Source organism: Lichenostomus cassidix, chromosome 17, assembly GCF_008360975.1.
Source record: "Lichenostomus cassidix isolate B80296 chromosome 17, HeHo_3.0, whole genome shotgun sequence".
NCBI classification, from domain to species: domain Eukaryota; kingdom Metazoa; phylum Chordata; class Aves; order Passeriformes; family Meliphagidae; genus Lichenostomus; species Lichenostomus cassidix.
This window is the reverse complement of record NC_139497.1, coordinates 4,677,109-4,690,892: the sequence shown is the minus strand read 5'-3', so window position 1 is coordinate 4,690,892 and position 13,784 is coordinate 4,677,109. Positions and strand designations below refer to the sequence as shown.

General features: G+C 56.1%; 1 protein-coding gene across 1 annotated transcript; it reads left to right on the top strand.

Annotated features, from left to right (window-relative positions):
- The first annotated feature begins 4,807 nt into the window (after window positions 1-4,807).
- Window positions 4,808-12,920, top strand: PRDM12 (PR/SET domain 12). Its single transcript, XM_085076610.1, has 6 exons — window positions 4,808-4,865; window positions 4,903-5,133; window positions 5,925-6,115; window positions 7,107-7,262; window positions 10,510-10,621; window positions 11,536-12,920. The coding sequence occupies exons 1-6, from the start codon at window positions 4,808-4,810 to the stop codon at window positions 11,916-11,918; spliced, it is 1,131 nt and encodes a 376-aa protein (XP_084932736.1). The 3' UTR covers window positions 11,919-12,920.
- The last annotated feature ends 864 nt before the right edge of the window (window positions 12,921-13,784 follow it).

Below are 13,784 nucleotides of genomic sequence, written 5' to 3'. Positions count from 1 at the left end.
CAGCCACGGCCCCTCTGGCCCGCGATGAAGCTCCCCCAGTGATGAGGCAGTGTGCATGGGTGAAGGCACAGGTGGGAAGTCTCACCCTATGGAGGGAACACGCGAAGAACCCACCAGCCCCGCTCAGCCCAGGCTCCCCCTGCGCCTCGCCTCGCCCTCCTGCACTCCCTGCTCCGCTGCTGGGAGCGTTCCCGGGCGCAGGTAACATTTGGGCACATTCCCATAACCGAGTGTCACCAACTGCTGCGGCGGCAGGGCCGCAGCCCCTCTCCAGCGCTGCTGTTTGCTTTGCAGCCTCCTTAGCCCCCATTGAGGCTTTTCAGCTCCAGCCCCTTCAGGGGGTTTAAGTAGGTAAAACCTGAGGAAGAGGCTATTTTCCTCCCTCCCTTTTGAGCCCTGCCTTGTGCCCAAAAGGCCCCCTTGTTTCACGCGTGCCAGTCACCTGGCTGGGCCCCCAGGCCCTTTCTCTCCCAGCCTCCCTTTTCTTTCTCCTTTCTCTCTTTTGACTTTTCCAGGAGCCCTCGCTCTCCAAACGAGCTTCAGATTGGATCCAGATTGAGGTCCCTTTGTCTTTCAAGGGTTGTACTAAGCTAATTAAATGTGATCCCAACAAATAAACGCAGATCTCCCCATTACATTCAGGCCTGCCTTTCAGGCAGCACCGGGCGGCCCCTCGCCCCCGCCCGCTCCGCACAGGGTCCCCCTCATTGAGTCCTGGCCATTGAAAGCACTGCCAGGATTTCTTTTGTGCCGGGGGTCTCCGAGCCCTTTTTCCATCAGAAAAGACCCCCAAACAGCAGCTCGGCCTTTGTGAGTTTGCAAGCAAACGCCAAAGAAAAGCCCCCTGAATGCTTTAATAAATGACACATTTAGCAACTTCGGAGGCGCCTGGCTCCTGCGGCAGCCGCAGGGGTGCGATGATCCCTCCTGCCCCGGCTCCCCCGGCTCCCGCAGGGGTGCGATGATCCCTCCTGCCCCCCTTCTCTCCGGCTCCCGGGGCATTTGCAGCCCGCGGAGGCGCAGGGGATGCGGCCGGAGCAGCTGACCGTCTCGGCTCCCAGCCCGGCTCTCCGCCGTCCCCCTTTCGCGGCGCTCGGGGGTCGCACGGAGCAGCTGATGGGGTCGGCCGGGCAGCCCTGCACCGGCACCGGGCTCCGGGGCGCTGGGCAGCGGGCAGGGCGCGGCGGGGCAGCCGGGGCCGGGGGGCTTTTGAACTCGGACCCCAGGGTCCCTTCGCCTGGTATTAGCGCTGGCAAATCCAAAATCGTTTTTAATGACACACACCACCCACCCCGGATCGGGGGCTGCGCTGGACTTTTCTCAGCTCAACTAATATCTTTTTAATGACTTTGGGAGGGGGCAGAGCCCGGCTCTGCCCTAGAGCCTGGATTGCTCCAAACAGATGTTGGGGCAGAGGGAGGGGGATGCTCTTCCCTGCCAGGGACTTTCTTCTAAAGTTCAAACGAGAGGGGAGCTTTCAATCACCGCTAAAAATGTATTTCTGCCCATTGAACAATGGGCTCCTTTCTGCGCCCGGGGGGACTCGGCTGCGATCGCGTTTCTGCTGCCGGAGAGGAGAAACCTCCGGGGTTAGGGCAAGAAAAACTCAGCTTCGAAAAGGGTTCTTCCCTGCGCCGCTTATTTTCGCAGCTCTGCATCCTTGCTGCGTTCACTCCCTGCAGAAAAAAAAAATATAAAAAATACAAAATTGTACTAACGAAGCACCAATCCTCCTTCCGCGCTGCAGCACTTCCCCGCCGCACAGGAGCCGCCGCAGATCTTTGCAGTGAAGACGGGCAGCGAATGCGGGCTTTGAGGAAAGAATCGCGGCTGCACCGGCCCGGGGCAGCGGCAGCTCCATCCCAGCATCCCGGCTCCGTCCCCGGCGGCCCCACAAGAGTTAAATTTTAAAGCAAATCAAATTCCCATTGGCCACTGTATATTATCTCAGCAGTCTTCATTTGATACCTCTTTAATACAGAAAGGAGCTTTTCAAACCCCTTTTCTCTCTTTTCTCCCCGCCACTCTTTAAGAGCAATAAATGTTCAACTGCAATAACTATAAATCAATCTCCGCTCTGTTCAAATCCTATTCATGCGAAAGGCTAGAAGAGGGGAGAGAGCTCCCCCCTCCCCCCCGCCCCCCAAAAAGCAGCTGCTGGGCTCTAATCTCCTTTCTTGCACTGTCATTCACCCTCATTTTTCCTCCATCACCCCATCCCTGCAATCTTTTCTTGTTTTGCTTTTCTTTTCTCTCTTTGCTGCATTATGATCCCATGTCTCCCCTCATCAGACCCCAACCTTGTCCAGATCCTGACCATCCCCTTGTAGGCTGTGAAAGAAAAGAAGAGTCCATGGATGTCAAATTGGTCTCAAAAAGACCATGAAAGATTGATTTGCTCCACTTTTCTTCTGCCTGACATTATTTCTGAGGGTCCTGAATGGGAAACCAGAAAGTCTGGGACTGGAATAAAGATGTTCTCTCTGTAAGGGGGAGACGGGGGGGAAAAATGCCCATTTACTCCTGGCCCATCAACCCTGCAAAACAGAGCAAAAGAAAAGAGGACTGTGGCTATTCAGAGTCAGACCAATATGTACACCTCCCAACAATATGCCAATATACTGAGGGCTTCTCTATTAACACCCATGAATATTAAAGTGCTCACTAAACGCTCAGAAGGAACTTTGGGAATATACACATGAAAATACAAGCAGCATTGTGCGGGGCTCAGAACAATGGGGCGGCGATAATGGCCCTTCTCTATTAACAGCCATGAATATTAAACTTGTTTCCTCTTAAATGTTAAAAAGGAGGGATAGCTGCGATATTAAAAAAGAGAAATGAGGAGCGGGGTGGGGGGGGGGACACAGAGCAAAGCACCTTCCTAGGACCGCGAAGAAGCTTTGGGAAACAGCTGGGGAGATTTAAAACCACGCGGAGAATGGAAGAATTTTTTTTTCCACCTTTTTCTCTCACTCCCCCCCGCACCGCCGAGCCCCCGCAGCCGAGAGCAGGGCTCAGCGCAGCCCGCACCGGAGCCGCAGGGGGTTTAAGAGCATCTATTATTTTTTGTCCCGGGATAACTTGAAGGTTGAAGGGTTTTCCTGGGGAAAGGGGAAAAATAAAGAGGTAATCCGAGGGCTGGCTTGCCTCGGCGGCTGGAGGGAGCCGGTGTTGGGAACCTTTCCACCTGATGCGTTATGTTTAGCAAAGCTGAAATATTCGGACGGCTCCTCTAGCCAAAGTCCAGAAAAACAAAATAAACTTATTTTTCACGCTTATTAAACCCCAAACCAATCCCTGGCAGGTTGTTAACCTCCCCTTTCCAGGGCAGCGCTGCCTCTCGCCGGGCAAAGACCCAAAGCAAGAGCAGGTTTGGGTGGGTTTCTGACATTTGCGTTGCTTCTTGATTGGATTAATAGAAATAATTACACCTGGATTGTAGCATCATTTCACCCGGGTCAGAAGATGCTCCACAGCTTCACCCTATAAGACACTCACTCAGGGGATAGGGTGGGGGTTTGGGCTGAGCTTGGCTGCTGCTCCGGGCACGGTGAGACCCGGCGGGGCTTCCCGGGACTCCGGGGTGCGAGAACTGGCCTTTGAGCGCCTGAGGATTTTGGGGGCCCAGCCTTCTTCCCCCAGCTCTTTACAGCCCCTCGTCCCCATGAAAATCAAAAGAACAAGGCTAAGGAGAGGGCTCTAAGCTCCGACACAGCAGGACTGGGTTTAAATCCGGGAAAGATTAACCCTTTGCTGAGCCGGCAAAGCTCGGGCCCGGAGGGGAGCGCTGGGTTTGGGGGCACCGCTCTGGTGCCACCTTGCTGGGGAGCAGAGGTGGTTGCGGAGCTCCTGGGGCTCGGCAGGGCGGGGATGGGAGCCAGGGAATGTCTTCGGGTGCGGAGATGGGGGCGACGCTGCGGCAGAGCCCCGAAGATGCTGCAGCTTCCCTCGGGGTCGGGGCTCTGCCGTGGGGGGACAAGACAGGACCTGGTTGCTATTGCAGGGAGATGGGGGATCCACGAGTCGTCCCCGATCCACTCCTGGGCACAATTCCCACGGTTATGGGGAATTGGGCACCGGCCGGGCTGGTGGCGGCAGCAGGGTGAGCCTGGCCCTGGGGTCAAGCGGGGATCAGCCCGAGGAGCGCTTCCCACCCGCGCCCTGCTTGGGGATCCTCTCCGGGATTTGGGGGAGCAGCGCCGCAGCCTCCCGGTGCTGCCGGTCCCGGCCGGGAGGGCCGAGCATGCGGAGGGCAGCGGGGAGCCGAGCACGGTCAGGGCCGACTGCTGGAGCCTCGGCCCGTTCCCCCGGAGCCCCGAGGGCCAAACGCCGCCGAGCGCCGGGAGCTGTCCGGCTCGGGGCTGCCGATTTCGTTGTGGAGCTCAACGGCCCCAAAGCGCAGCGTTTCAGCCCTAAAACGAGCGCGGGGGCTGGGCGGGGAGCGGGACCGTGCCCGAGGGTGCGCCCCGTCCGTGGGACACTGGAGGGGACATTTCTGCCCGTTCCGCTGCTGTTGTGCCGTGCCAGGGGCCAGGTGCCCTGATTCGGGTTTGGCCGGGCTGGGAGGTGCGGGGGGCCGAGCCGGTGCGTGTGTGTGTATACGTGAGTGTGTATACGTGTGTGTGTTTGTGTGTGTGTTGTGTGTGTGCTCGCCGTGTCCCTCCCTCCCTCCAGCCACCCCACCCCCGGGAGGGGAGGGAAGGAGGGAATGGGAGGGGGGGGCTCCGACGGCTCGCCTCGCTCCGGCAGCCCCAGTCTCTCCGCCAACGTCAGGGAGGTCATTAATAACCAATTAGGAGGGTCAATGAAGCTCATATATAGCCGGGCGGGAGCCGCCGAGCCGAACGGAGCCCAGCCCGCCGCCCACCGCCCGCCGCGCCCGGCCCCGTCGCGCTCGGCCCCGCCGCCTCGCCCCCATGATGGGCTCGGTGCTGCCCGCCGAGGCCCTGGTCCTCAAGCCCGGGCTGAAGCCGCAGGGGCTCTCGCTGGCCGAGGTGATCACCTCCGACATCCTGCACAGCTTCCTCTACGGCCGCTGGAGGAACGTCCTGGGCGAGCAGCTCTTCGAGGAGAAGAGCAGTCCCAAGACTGCCTTCACGGCCGAAGTCCTGGCTCAGTCCTTCTCCGGAGGTGAGTGACCCCCCCGGAGCCTCCCCGATCCCCCCGGTTTCCCCCACCTGTCCCGGGCCAGCTCCCGGTGCCCGGCGGCGGGATGCGGTCCCAGCGCTCCGCTCTCCCCAGGCGTGGGACTGGGGAAAAAGGGCTTTAAATTCATTTGGTTAACTTGGGCTTGACCTGAGAAAGTTCCCACTTAAACCGCGGGCTGGGGGGGCCGGGGCCGTCCCGCATTCAGCCGCCCGGACAATATCTTTTCTCTCGCCCCGGCATCGCCGGGGCGTCCCGGCTCCCTTTTCCCTCTCTCGGATTTCTGTTCCTCTCTTAATTTACCATGAAGGCTAATTCCATTTCCATTCACGATATGTCAACCATCTCATCTCCCCATTTTGTAAGAGGAATTCCTGGGCCCTTTTAAACAAGCCCTCGCGCCATTCAGGCACAATGTACCGCTACAGCATTCCTAAAGGACTAATGAATTTAGAATTAGCAATTTCTTTCTAGTTGAGTTTAATGAATGCAGATCACTTTAACAGCATGACAAATTGCTGGATGGGCCGAAATAGACACCATTTAACCTCCTTTCCCAGCCCCGCTCCCTCGCCCAGCCCGGGATGCTTTTCCCAGGTACCTCCTCAATGCCCCGGGGGAACCTTGTACCGCTTTGTGGGAGCCCCGTTGGGCGTTTAAAAGGCTCAGCCCCGGGGTCTGGGCTGGGGCCGGGGTTGGGAGGGGTCCCCGCCGCCCCCGGTCTCCCCCCTCTCCCCCATCCCGGTCCCTTTCTGAGCCGTCTCCCCTCCTCGCAGAGGTGCAGAAGCTCTCCAGCCTGGTGCTGCCGTCGGAAGTGATAATCGCGCAGAGCTCCATCCCCGGAGAAGGGCTCGGCATCTTCTCCAAGACCTGGATCAAGGCTGGCACCGAGATGGGGCCGTTCACGGGCAGGGTCATCTCCCCCGAGCATGTGGACCTGTGCAAGAACAACAACCTCATGTGGGAGGTAACGACCCCCCCTGTACCCCGAGCCCGGACCGGTTTGGGGAGAAGCAGGAAAGGGGTGTTAGGGCTTTATCCTGTGCTTGTGCACCTTCGGGCACCAGCTTTGTTGCCTCAGTTTCCCCATTCACACTAAGACCTGGGCAGATGGGTTTACAAACCCCTTGCAGGAGAAGGATGAGGTTTCCTCAGCCCTCAGAGGAGCCTTGAAACGCTGCTGCTTGTGTCCCATGCAGCTGGATCACATCCTGCCCTGCCCTTCCCATCCCTGTCCTGGTGGAACACCTGACATGCTGCTGGCTGCACTGGCCACGGTGGGCAAAACCAGCTCTGCTCTGTCCCTTGCTCCCTGATTTGCCCCAGTCTGGTGAGGTTAACCCCGAATTAAACTGTGGGGTCTGAGGAGATCTGAGATGCCAGGACATTGTGCACTAACGCACAACCAATAGAGAGGGTCTTCTTATTTTTTTGTTTTGTTTTGTTTGTTTGTTTGATGCAGACTTGCACTTCTTAATTACTATTAATTATTGTTATAGTTTTATGCTTAAGAGAAATTTGCCTCACCTTTCCTGCCACCGCGCAAAGTGTCTTTCCAGGCTTGGCAGGCACCTTCTCCCTCCACCCGGGGATGCTCCTGCTGCCCCGGGCAGCTGTAGGATGCTGAACAGCCCCTTCCTCTGGGGCTGAGCTGCTGGTGGGGCTCTGATGAGAAGGGAGATTGAGGAAGGGAGCTGAGTTATTCAGGTAGATACGGGCTGGTGGGACCTGCCATGCCGGTGAGAGCAGGGCGTCCTTCACAGCCCTGCTACAGAAGCACAGTACAGCACCGTGAGCAGGAAGTGTTCGGCATCTCCCAGCTGCCTGCGGGGTCTCAGCCCCGAGGCTGTGCTGGCTTTGAGCTTGGCCCTGTGCAGGGCTTTATCCCAGAGGCAGGAGGTGGAGGGGCTCAGCCCAGTGTGGCAGCATTGCTACCAACCCCTCTCTCCCCCTCGCAGGTGTTCAACGAGGATGGCACTGTGAGGTATTTCATCGACGCCAGCCAGGAGGATCACCGCAGCTGGATGACCTACATCAAATGTGCACGGAACGAGCAGGAGCAGAACCTCGAGGTGGTGCAGATCGGGAACAGCATCTTCTACAAGGCCATTGAGGTAAGTGGGGCCGAAGGGCGACTGGGCATCTGCAGTAGAGGAGCAGGGTGGTGGGATGCCCCACCCTACAGACTCTCCATCCCCTGCTCTTTGGGCTGTTGGTGAGGTGCTTGTGGAAGGATGTGGAAGTTTTGCCATCCTTGGCACTCAGATCTACTAGGAGAGCTAGGCACTGCGGGGGAGAGACATTGCACGGGTTCCAGGGAGTAGAGAAGGTCCCTTCTCCTCTCTGTCCCCTTTTTGGTGGGCTCAAGGAGTGATGTGTGTTGAATAGAGGGAGAGTAGATGCTGCCCAAGCTTGTCTGGGATGTAAAGCATAAGAAGAGCTGCAATCCTGGCCCAGATGGGACTTTGGGCAAGGATGGGATTTGATGTTCTACTGAAAAAGTGGGATTTTGTGCAGAACCTGCTTCTTTAGAGCAGGGTAAGTTTTGGGGGGTTCTGTGAAACGCAGGTGCTGAACCTGACTCTGCACTACTTTGCCAGAGCATCACACTCTGGCTGTACAAAGAGTAGGGAGTGGTGCTGGCACAGCCGTGCCTTGGCCCTCTGCCATGGGGAAGGGACTCTTCCTGCACTCCTCATCCGTGTGCTCCTGTAAGAAGTGCTGCTCAGTGCTGGCGTGGCACAGCAGCAGGTGCAGGGTCCCAGGGATGGCACAGGCTGCCGTGCAGGGGGGTGATGGCTTGGGGACACCCACAGCTACCTATAGGACACTCTGGGATAGAGGTGGGTGTCTTGCTCCCCGGCATTGTTGATGCCACATGCATACAAGTCACACAGTGCCAGCGGGGTGGCAGTGGGGACCAGCAGTGTCCCCATAACCTGATGCTATTGCAGGTGGAGAAAGGTGGTGATTCAGGGAGGTGTCCCTGTGCAACAGCTCCAGCTTAGAGTCAGGACAGTGAACATCTCCCAGTCCATCCCAGACCGGCACTGTGGGATTGTCCCCCTCCTGTATCAGGTCCAGAGTCCCACCTGTGCAGGAGAATTTGCAGCTGGGAGAGGGTCTGAGCCGGGAATGACCATGAGTGGCCACTGGTTCTGTGGGCTCAGGCAGCTCTCTGGATCTATCCAGGCTCTGCAGTGGCTCAGCAGGACACAAACTCAAATGTTCCATGGCACAGGATCACAGCCCAACCCTGCGCTGAGCCAGCAGCGGGGCTGGGTTAGGGATTGCTGCAGTGGGATGGGCAAGGTGAATGGGTGGGTTGGAAGAGGATCAGATATTATAATCTGCATCAGGAGAGTCCCTTATGGCCCTTGGGTTCTGCCACCTTTCCCAAGAGCTCCGAGCACTTCCCTGCTGCTTCCATGCTGGACACCTCTCTGTAGGCTTCAGCTGTGTCCAGTTTTGAGATCTGATATTCCTGTGGGCAGTTGTGCCTGTTGTGACAATAGCTTAAGTGCTTTTTATCACTGTTCTTAAATTATGCAAATAAAATAATTCCAGGTAGCCATGGTGTAATTAGGAACACAGCTGTGGTTTTTATACCTAGTGCAGGCACGGACAAGGGGGAGGGTGAGCGAATATTTGGGTGTAGCCATGATCCATCTGTGAGCTTGCTCCTGGGGCTCCAGCACAGCATCTCTTTGGATGCCTTTCTCACCTACCTGCCAAAAAATCAGATTTATTTGGTGCTTTTTTTCCCTATTTGCCTTTAATATTTTAATGTGTTTTGCCCATTCCTGCCCTTATTTGCTCATGTGTTTTTCCCACCCTCTTTCTCAGCAATACCAAGTTGCTGCTGCTGGAAAATATAGTGAGCGCAGAACGTTTTGGTCTTTGATCTCAAGGCCACAAGATTCTTGGGGGACAATTTGAATTTGCTTTGGGATGTATGTACGTGGGTGCTCACCTGCTGCTGGTGTGGCTGCAGCAGCTTCAGCAAAATAAAGCACACACAAACGTGTATGCACCCGTACAGAGTGTTTTATCCTTTCAGCAATATTTTATTTTATTGGCTTGTATTAAAAATGACTAGTTTTCTGTTAAAAGCAAATAACAATAAACAGTGTCATCAATTTAGGATACAAAAGGATATCGGCTTCCCCCACCTCCCACATTCCTCCTCTGCAGCCCCAGTGAGGTCTTTATGCAAACAGACAAAGATATGAAGTCAAATTCCTATTGATTTCAGGGGCTTAAAATTCAACATATTTTCAGTTGAGGTGATTGAACTTAGATCTGTGTTTCATGCGAATGATGCTTTACTTGGATCGAACATGATCGGTGTACAGAAAACTGTCCTCCAAAATGCAGGATGCTCCTCTTTCTAAATTAAATTCTTAACACTAGGAACTGCAAGGGGAAATATGTATTCTTTTTATAAAGTGATGTTGTTATTAGTGTTGTTTGAACTGGTGTGAGAGGATCCATCTTCCCAGCCATGGCTGCTGCATTAGGAGAGCCTTGAGAAGCATTTCCTGGCCGCTCATCCCAGCTGTGTGGGAACATGACAGGAACAGCAGGGAAAGGAGAAGTGCCCTCACTTCGGAGAAATGGGAGTGTGGATGATGCAAAACCCCTGCCCTGCTCCTGTAGCTGTCCTTGGGCTGTTGCTGCAGCAGCTTCGGTGTGGGGCATAAGCAGCATTTCACACCTGAGCCGTGGTCTCTCCTAGCAGCCCCGAGCTCTCCTCTGATCCCTGAGCTGATGAGCCTTTCACTGGTGGATCTGCATTTCCATCTTCTAACATCAGCCCTGGCAGGGTTGGCTGGGAGATGCTGCCTGTGCCCTGCAGCAGGAGGGTGCTGATGACTCCATCCAGAGCTGACATGCTCTGCTGAAGCCCTGAGCCAGGGCTCTGTGTCACAGCTCCCTGCTTTGGTCTCTGTCACTTGTGCCTCACTGGCAGTCATGGCTCCACAAATGGTGTGTTTCTCCACATCTCTGTGTGCCGCCCTGGTCTCCCCGAGCTGCCAGGACCTCTGGGTCCTGCACTCCAGACACCTCAGTTCCATCTGTGTGCTCTGTAGCTGTGTATTTGCCCATCACCCTGTGTCTCATCCTGGGGGAGTGGGTTTGTGCCAGTGCTGGGTTGTGCTGAGCTGTGCCATCGCCTCCAGTGCACAGCCTGGGCTGTGCTGTGCCTGCCTGGAGGGTGTTTGGGATCCCCAGCAGGTCCCAGATGGCAGCAGGGTCTCACAGGAAATGGGGCACAGCCAGGGTAGGTGAGAATGGAACAGCACAGAGATGGATGTTCATTGCCCCTCCCGACAACCCTGTCTTTATCTCTCTTTCTAGATGATTCCTCCGGACCAAGAGCTCCTGGTCTGGTATGGGAACTCCCATAACACCTTCCTGGGCATCCCGGGTGTGCCGGGGCTGGAAGAGGAGCAGAAGAAGAACAAACATGGTAGGTAACATCAGAAAGAGCCATGGGTGTAGCATCCCTGCCTGTCCACCCTGTGCCCAGCTCTGAGGCTGCCGGTGGGGTAGGCATGAGGCAGGGACATCCCAGGGGATATGTCAGATATCCCATTTATCTGCGGACAAGAACAGGGGCTATGAGATTCCATACAGCTTGAGCAGAACCCCAGTAATTCAGGGGGATGCTTCCAGGCCAGTTTGCCCATGGCTGTTTCTGGTGGGGTTTCTGGCAATCGGTGCCTGACCCAGCCAGGCAGGGAGGCATAGGGCAGGGTGAGAGCAGGAGGAAGGTAGCCCCAACACTCCCTGAAACACTAAATGGATACAGCTTCTACATCTGCATTTAAGGGATCTTAATCAACAGCAGAGGATGCTTTTCTCTCCCTGGGCTTTCTCTCTCTGCTTGTCTTGGTGGTTCCCTGAGGTGCACAGCAGAGCTCAGGCTGTGTTTGGAGCCACATCTGTGCTCCCCAACCCCACTCCCCACTCTGAGAGAGCCATGTCTGAGCCCAGCAGAGCAAGGAGATAAGCTGGGACCAGTGCAGGGGCTGGACAGCATGGTTGGGGGTTCCTCAGAATTCCTGCACCCACCCCCTCCAGCTCTGCTGCAGCCCAGGGAGGGGAAAATTGGGTTTGTGCCCATCTGTAAGGGATTAATTCAGCTCAGTTTGAATATTCCCCTCACCTAAATCTGGGTGAGCCCATTGCCAGTGCTGGCTGCATCCCAAAATCCTGAGAGCCAGCCAGGATGCCAATATGGCCAGGATAGGTGTCCTCAGCAGCAGGGAGCCAGGCAGAGCCTACTGGAGACTCTGCAGTGCGCCCAGCACCCCAGGGACTCAGGGTGGGGTGAGCTGCTGTGCTGGAGGGCAGCGCCTGACTGTCCCCTGTTGTCCCCAGAGGATTTCCACGCCGTGGAGACGGGGGCCAGCACGACGGGCCGCATGCGCTGCGTCATCTGCCACCGCGGCTTCAACTCCCGCAGCAACCTGCGCTCCCACATGCGCATCCACACCCTGGACAAGCCCTTCGTGTGCCGCTTCTGCAACCGCCGCTTCAGCCAGTCCTCCACCCTCCGCAACCACGTCCGCTTGCACACGGGCGAGAGGCCCTACAAGTGCCAGGTTTGCCAAAGTGCCTACTCGCAGCTCGCGGGGCTGCGGGCGCACCAGAAAAGCGCTCGCCACCGGCCACCCAACGCCTCCCTGCAGGCCCACTCACCCGCCCTGCCCGTGCCCCATCCTGCCTCCCTGGCCCATCACATCCCCACCATGGTGCTGTGAAGCCCCGGCGCGGCGCGGATTTGGGACGGCAAAGACTGATGCTGAGACATGCGATGAACGGGGTGGGTGGCCCTTGGCTGAGCTGGGGGGCAGAGGCAGAGCTGCTTTGTGCCTCAGAGCGGTGTTGGGGTGTTTTTGGGCATCACTGACTGCGGGGCTTTGGCAGGAGGGGAACCCCCAGCTCTGCAGCTGAGTCGTGTGGGATTGTCCTCGGGAAGATGCAGCACAGGGTGGGCTGGTGGCCCCTGGGACACAGCAGGATGTCCTATGTGGCTTTGCCAGTGAACTGGGGGAGGGCTGGGGCAGCGGAAAAGCTGGGTCTGGATGAGTCATGCCTGGGTTTTACAGATGATTTCGTGGAAAGAAAAATTGCTCTTCTCCCTCCTTCTCTGCTCCAGCAGACGTGTGCCCTGCTGAAAGGCTGGCACAGCCCTGATGAGGCCACCCTAGTCATGCCTGTTTGCCCCAGGAGTGGCTTTGGCACCGGTAGCTCCTTCCAAGGGACATAATTTCCCCCCTCGGGAGCCCCGAGTTAGTGACCGGTTGCATTTTCCCCCACCGGAGCCCCCTTTGCCTGCCCTGCTCCAGCCCAAGCCAAGCGCTGGGGTCTGTCACCGCTCCGAGGGATGCTGTGGGCAGAGGGGACAGGCCACATGCCACGGGGACACCGTGCCAGCTGGGAATGCCCATCCCCAGGCAGGTTTTGCGGGAACCGTGAGCTCTGCCGAGCTGTGCCCGTTCCAGCCTTGGCAGCACTTCTCCCCATCCCTTTCCCAGCTGTGAAGGAACATTTCGGTTGGAACTGCTACTGCCCTCTGGGGACAGAGAAAACCTGTCCCCGGGCCAGCTCTGTCCCCAAGGACAACTCTAAGCGCCCTCTGCAGTCCCCACACTCCGGAGGAGGGCTGTGTATCATAAATCTTAAAAGAAGGTATTCCAATATTAATTATAAGTCTAAGATGTATAAAGTTCTCACAAACAGTGTTTCACTTCCAGAAGAAAATAAACAAAAATAAAATTAAAAAAAACCCAAACAACTGTCACTTTAACTTTGTAAATATTTATGTAAACATTATTTACAAAACTTTGATATTATATATTATTTGATTGTATATGTACACAGTGTAAAGACATTTGTACCTCTCTTGTATTCTAAATAAAAATTACTTGGAACATTTATCATTTAGAAGAGGGATAGCATGGAGAGCTTTCTTTTATGTGCCAGGGGAAGGATGTGGGGATGGGCTTGAATGAAGGTCTTAATTAACACAATAATCTGGGACTGAGGAGATGTGGCATCATGTGTTGGACCAAGGAGTGCATCTGGGAGGGCGAAAAAACCTAGATTTTGGCTAAAGAAGCCCCTTTTCAGGTGTGGAAGCTGGGGTACATCCCAGCTCACTCTGGAGCAGGTGGTATTTACTGATTCCACCCTGCCAGTCCCTATTCTTGTGAACTTGAACAGTCCCTCTTTAATGCCATAGCTACTGCTATCCTTTGGTATCTTCCCAGAATGAATGCCCATATTTCAGCTGCCATGGGATACAGGTGCAAGCCCTAAAGCGACACGTTTGGTGATGGTCATCGCTGACTGCTTTCCCCGTGGTATTTCCGCAGCTCCGAGAGCCAAACTGCTGCTTGAATTAAATGGATAAAACTTTTCCACGGATCTACCGGTTCGTGCTGGCACAGCTCGGCCAAGGGGAAGGGGTCAGTCTTGAGCCCCTCGGGGATATTTACACCAAGCCTGCACGGGGCAGCTGGGGAGGGGATCAGAGGTTTGTTCTCAGGGACACACCCGGTGTGAGCGGCACCCCAAAGCGGAGGTGCTGCTCCCGCCATGGCCCGGGCTGAGGGGCGCGGTGA

Bases quoted from the DNA above. Each gene is read 5' to 3' on its own strand.
- PRDM12 (XM_085076610.1), top strand. From the start codon at position 4,808: ATGAAGCTCATATATAGCCGGGCGGGAGCCGCCGAGCCGAACGGAGCC. The intron at 5,134-5,924 runs GTGAGTGACCCC...CCCTCCTCGCAG, and splicing joins GGCTCAGTCCTTCTCCGGAG to AGGTGCAGAAGCTCTCCAGC. The intron at 7,263-10,509 runs GTAAGTGGGGCC...CTCTCTTTCTAG, and splicing joins TCTTCTACAAGGCCATTGAG to ATGATTCCTCCGGACCAAGA.